The sequence below is a fragment of the Glandiceps talaboti genome, chromosome 5 (assembly GCF_964340395.1).
Source record: "Glandiceps talaboti chromosome 5, keGlaTala1.1, whole genome shotgun sequence".
Classification (NCBI taxonomy): Eukaryota; Metazoa; Hemichordata; class Enteropneusta; family Spengelidae; genus Glandiceps; species Glandiceps talaboti.
Genome location: NC_135553.1, coordinates 5898721 through 5903229, shown reverse-complemented (window position 1 = coordinate 5903229; position 4509 = coordinate 5898721). Strand labels below are relative to the sequence as shown.

The following is a 4509-nucleotide window of genomic DNA, read 5'->3' as shown; positions in this document are numbered from 1 at the left end:
AGGTGGAAATACTTACAACTCAGGATAAGATTGACTGACGTATATGTTACATAGCCACTGTGACAATTGGATCTGATGTCTTATTTTGGGTGTTTTTTTGAAAAAATGCTTTTTTTTCATGATACTAATAAAAAACATTCAGTTTGTGACAAGGAAAGAATTCAGACGAGACAGCCAACATGTTGCTTCATGTTAGTTTATTATCACTCAAGCAGTAAGAATACAGAGGTTTTTGTGTTTTACAGACTATTAACGCATAGATATTATTTTGAAAGGTTTTTGTTACCCTTATCATTGATAACTGAATCATTCTGTGGAATCACACCTATAGATAGGATTCAAGTTTGCATTGGAAATGGTTCAAGACATAGATGTTTTACAACAATGCATCAATCAGGGTATTAAATCTGCCAATGAACATTCTTTTTCCGAAATTCGTTTTACGAAAGTGTGCCACGCAATGTCGTGCGTGATTACCAATGTAAAACTATACACGACTATAAGCAAGTTAATTACTAGAATCATACCGGTACACATGATCAACTGTCCACTAAACAAAGGATGGGGGGGGGGTAATGGGAATGTGAGGGCAGCACGGTAGCTAACCTCTCATTGTAAACGAGTCGGAGAGCTTAAAATGGTGCAGATAAAACTGAATATAAACATAATTATGAACACAGAGTTTGCATAAGTGGTTCTTTTCTTTCTTTGCAAAATAATACTAGTATGGGTAAAGATATTTACCGCGTACCGTACTATATCTTACGACCCCAAAGAGTATTTATTGCAGCTATTGTGATACAAACAATATGACGTGCTCTAGCTATGGCTATAAGGTTATGGGTGATAGCCTAAGAGACCAGACTGGACTGTGGTAAAAAAAAAAACTCTTACATCTTATCCGTGGCTTATGTTAGCTATGTCATTCTGAGACTGTCAGCGGGTATATTCATTTGAAAATATAACATTTACATGGATATTTCAGGACAATCATTCTAACATCTTTGGTTTTTGTACAAGTTTAATCATGTGTACCGAACATGACAAGTGGAATCCAAAGCCTACCATGTCTGTAAGAATTATTATAGTGAATCAAAGATCTCTATAAAATAAAGTAACATACACATCAATCAAGAGGTATACAGAAAGTCAGACTACATTCTATTCTAATGACATATTCACGATATATGATAGTAAGCTGAGCTGCTTGCTGATAATTGTGATTTCTAGTGTTGGGTAAGTTGATAATTATGTAGTTTTCGGTCCAGCACATCTTCGTCTACTTGTAGCTGCTTTCTCTTACACCAGTCACTATGCCATCATCCATGGTCATCAAAACCGTCACCTTGACAACGAAAAATGAATCGTGTTAGCAAGGGGACACGAACACTTTGTATAATACAATGCAGTTGGAAACTTCGACTGTAAGATATGTCGCTCTGCCCTCACCGGCCAGTTCTAGCTATATACTAAGGGGTTGAGGGAGCCCCGACACTGAGTAACTTATTGGAAACTTATTGATCAGTAAATTACGCTGTGATGAAGTCATTACAAAGACTATTATGAAACGAAAACAAAAACGACAGTCTCTCCCCGGACTATGTTGCCGAATAAAACCGAAGGTAGAAATTGCTGTCTGTGCCCCCGGGCGCCTTCGGTCACCTTTATTTTGAACTGATTGGGGTCTAACAGCTAGACAAGGCAGGTGATTAGAGCCAACACACAAGCTAATGCTATGCGTGGAATAGTCCGGTAAATATAGTCCCATATATAACTTAAATATATGTCGTTATGAAAACTGTCGACTTTTATGCAAGTTCAATAAACCAATATGAAAAACTGCACACGTAGTAAAGGTAAGTTTAGTCACCTCGAAGTCGTCCTCATTCTTGTCTTTCTCTCGAATCCTTTTCCCAAGATCGCCACCAGGTACTTCGATGTTATCCTTCATGTGTCCACGATCGTCAAGGAGAGACATGAACCGACTTCCAACGCCTAACACCTAATAATGAAACCATAAAGACAAATTGACCATTCTAGTCACTATATAACATGAAAGGATGGGGTGGGGGTGGGGGTGGTGAAATGTGCATTGATTTTGCGTGTACTGAAAACTTTACAAAAACAGTATTCTGTAGATGACTCCCAATACGAGATGTATGTGTTATATATGTACCAGTATATATATGACAATAAAACCCATATCATATATATATATATATATATATATATATATATATATATATATATATATATATATATATATATATATATATATATATATATATATATATATATATATATATATATATATATATATATATATATATATATATATGTTGAGGGTAGAAGAAAATCAAGTCGGGTTTTTCGACGAAAAACCCGACTTGATTTTCTTCTACCCTCAACATATACTCCGCTCTGCGTGCAGACGTATCGAGCACTGTACTACGGACAAATCTTACCACTGACTTCATATATATATATATATATATATATATATATATATATATATATATATATATATATATATATATATATATATATATATATATATATATATATATATATATATATATATATGTTGAGGGTAGAAGAAAATCAAGTCGGGTTTTTCGACGAAAAACCCGACTTGATTTTCTTCTACCCTCAACATATACTCCGCTCTGCGTGCAGACGTATCGAGCACTGTACTACGGACAAATCTTACCACTGACTTCATATATATATATATATATATATATATATATATATATATATATATATATATATATATATATATATATATATATATATATATATATATATATATATATATATATATATATATATATATAAATCCTGCATTGTACACGTCACATAGGTTTAATTTAATGTATCTACAGGTTCGTGGAATAGTTGATAAAACTAAAACAACGTTGGAGTAACATACCTGGAAGTCCTTCCTCGTGACGTGCGGTACGTCCTTGTTATGGGTTGACGGACTTATAGTTTCATATTTATGCTTGGTAAATATGTCCAGACCAATCAAACGAACCTGTAATCGAAATGAGAAACAACGTCAGATACCGAATCTTCATACGCACCGACTGAGAACGAGAGAAGTTGTAACATGTAAACGAATTTAAATTTGTCCACGGGTAAACACTACGACTGATGGGCATAAGCTTACAAATACATGTATAACTCATGGAAGATAATGGACAAGTGGAATGCAGTTGCAATTAAAGTGTAGGAAGAAAATAAATATATACTTTGCGAACTACATAAATGGTCATCCTACATTCCAAGTTTGCATGTTACGGAGTTGCCCCCCCCCCCCCCCCGGGTGTGGTACACGTCTCGCTTACCTTAGCATGGCCGTGTTTTCCAGGTTTTGCTGTCGATATTTCCACAATCTTACATGGTCGGTCGTTGATCATAACATATCCACCTTTACGTAGAGCTGAACAACGTTGGGGGTAAGTATTGGAGGCACCGGCATCTGCTCCAGCAAACTCATCTTGGCTCATAGAATGCACAGGACGAAAAAACGAAAAACTGTAGGGGAAAATAATATAGAGTTGAGTTGCTTGAAAGTACTAAAATTTCGCTTGTTTGGGGGGAAAGACCCATCTGACGCAATCGCCCTTGCATAAATAAGTTAAGTTTTGATTTCAAGAAGACAGTGAAAAGTAAAAACTATTACACACTTGACAGTATTGTGACCAAGTGTAAGCTCAATGTGCGGGGTTCTTCACGAAAGTGAAAGACACACGAAGAAAGACATATATGACGAAAACTGAATTATTTGTCTCACCTTTTATGCCCGCTCCACTATGGCGAGCATCAGCTTTAGATGCGTTATGACGGACAACACTCACTTCACGATATTTATACCTAGTCCTTACAACGTGTTGTGCAATACCAATGAGTCACGTGACACTGACATTGCACCATAGGTCCCTAGACGGATTGCACCAACCCATGCAAAATTGTTTTGGCACATGTCCAGGGAGTAGAGTCCACAAATCTTAAACACGTCTTAGTATCTTGACATTTTTATGATTTTAATGAAGGAAAAAAAATGTGGGGTGTAGCGGGGCAGGACGTCACAGCGTGCAGCGCCACCTACGACTGATAGTGTAGATCGCCCACCAACCCAAGATTTGCGCAACCAGTCATACATTTAGTATTTCTCATTAAAAGTCTAGGATTTGTAATAACAGATTTTATTTTAGTCTTCATAGTCTTGTCTAAGTAGACTTCAGAATCATCTTGAGCACTGGGGAGGGGGTGGGGTGGTGGTGGTAAATGCACTGCCAAATTTACATCCAGAAAACATAGTGGTTGTACCTGAAGGTCAATACCAGAATTTGAAGGGTGAAGTAACCACAGAATGAAACAGACAGCAGTAAAACAATCTCATTAGCATATGTTGTCCATACGTTTCCTTTTATTATGTGTTGTACATAAATATACAAAAAATTCCAATTGACTATTGAGTATGCTTGTGTTTGGTCATCTGAA

General features: G+C 36.3%; 1 protein-coding gene across 1 annotated transcript; it reads right to left on the bottom strand.

The window, feature by feature from the left end:
- Nucleotides 1–229: 229 nt before the first annotated feature.
- On the bottom strand, nucleotides 230–3837 carry LOC144435714 (eukaryotic translation initiation factor 5A-1-like). Its single transcript, XM_078124322.1, has 5 exons — nucleotides 3800–3837; nucleotides 3351–3540; nucleotides 2933–3037; nucleotides 1871–2002; nucleotides 230–1345 (listed from the first exon to the last, which is right to left on the bottom strand). The coding sequence occupies exons 2-5, from the start codon at nucleotides 3510–3512 to the stop codon at nucleotides 1280–1282; spliced, it is 465 nt and encodes a 154-aa protein (XP_077980448.1). The 5' UTR covers nucleotides 3513–3540; nucleotides 3800–3837; the 3' UTR covers nucleotides 230–1279.
- Between the last annotated feature and the right edge of the window lie 672 nt (nucleotides 3838–4509).

Coding starts and splice junctions, on each gene's coding strand:
- LOC144435714 (XM_078124322.1), bottom strand. CDS start 3,512: ATGAGCCAAGATGAGTTTGCTGGAGCAGATGCCGGTGCCTCCAATACT. Junction 3,038..3,350: donor GAAAACACGGCCATGCTAAG/GTAAGCGAGACG, acceptor TTTCGATTACAG/GTTCGTTTGATTGGTCTGGA. Junction 1,346..1,870: donor AGAATGAGGACGACTTCGAG/GTGACTAAACTT, acceptor TTCGTTGTCAAG/GTGACGGTTTTGATGACCAT.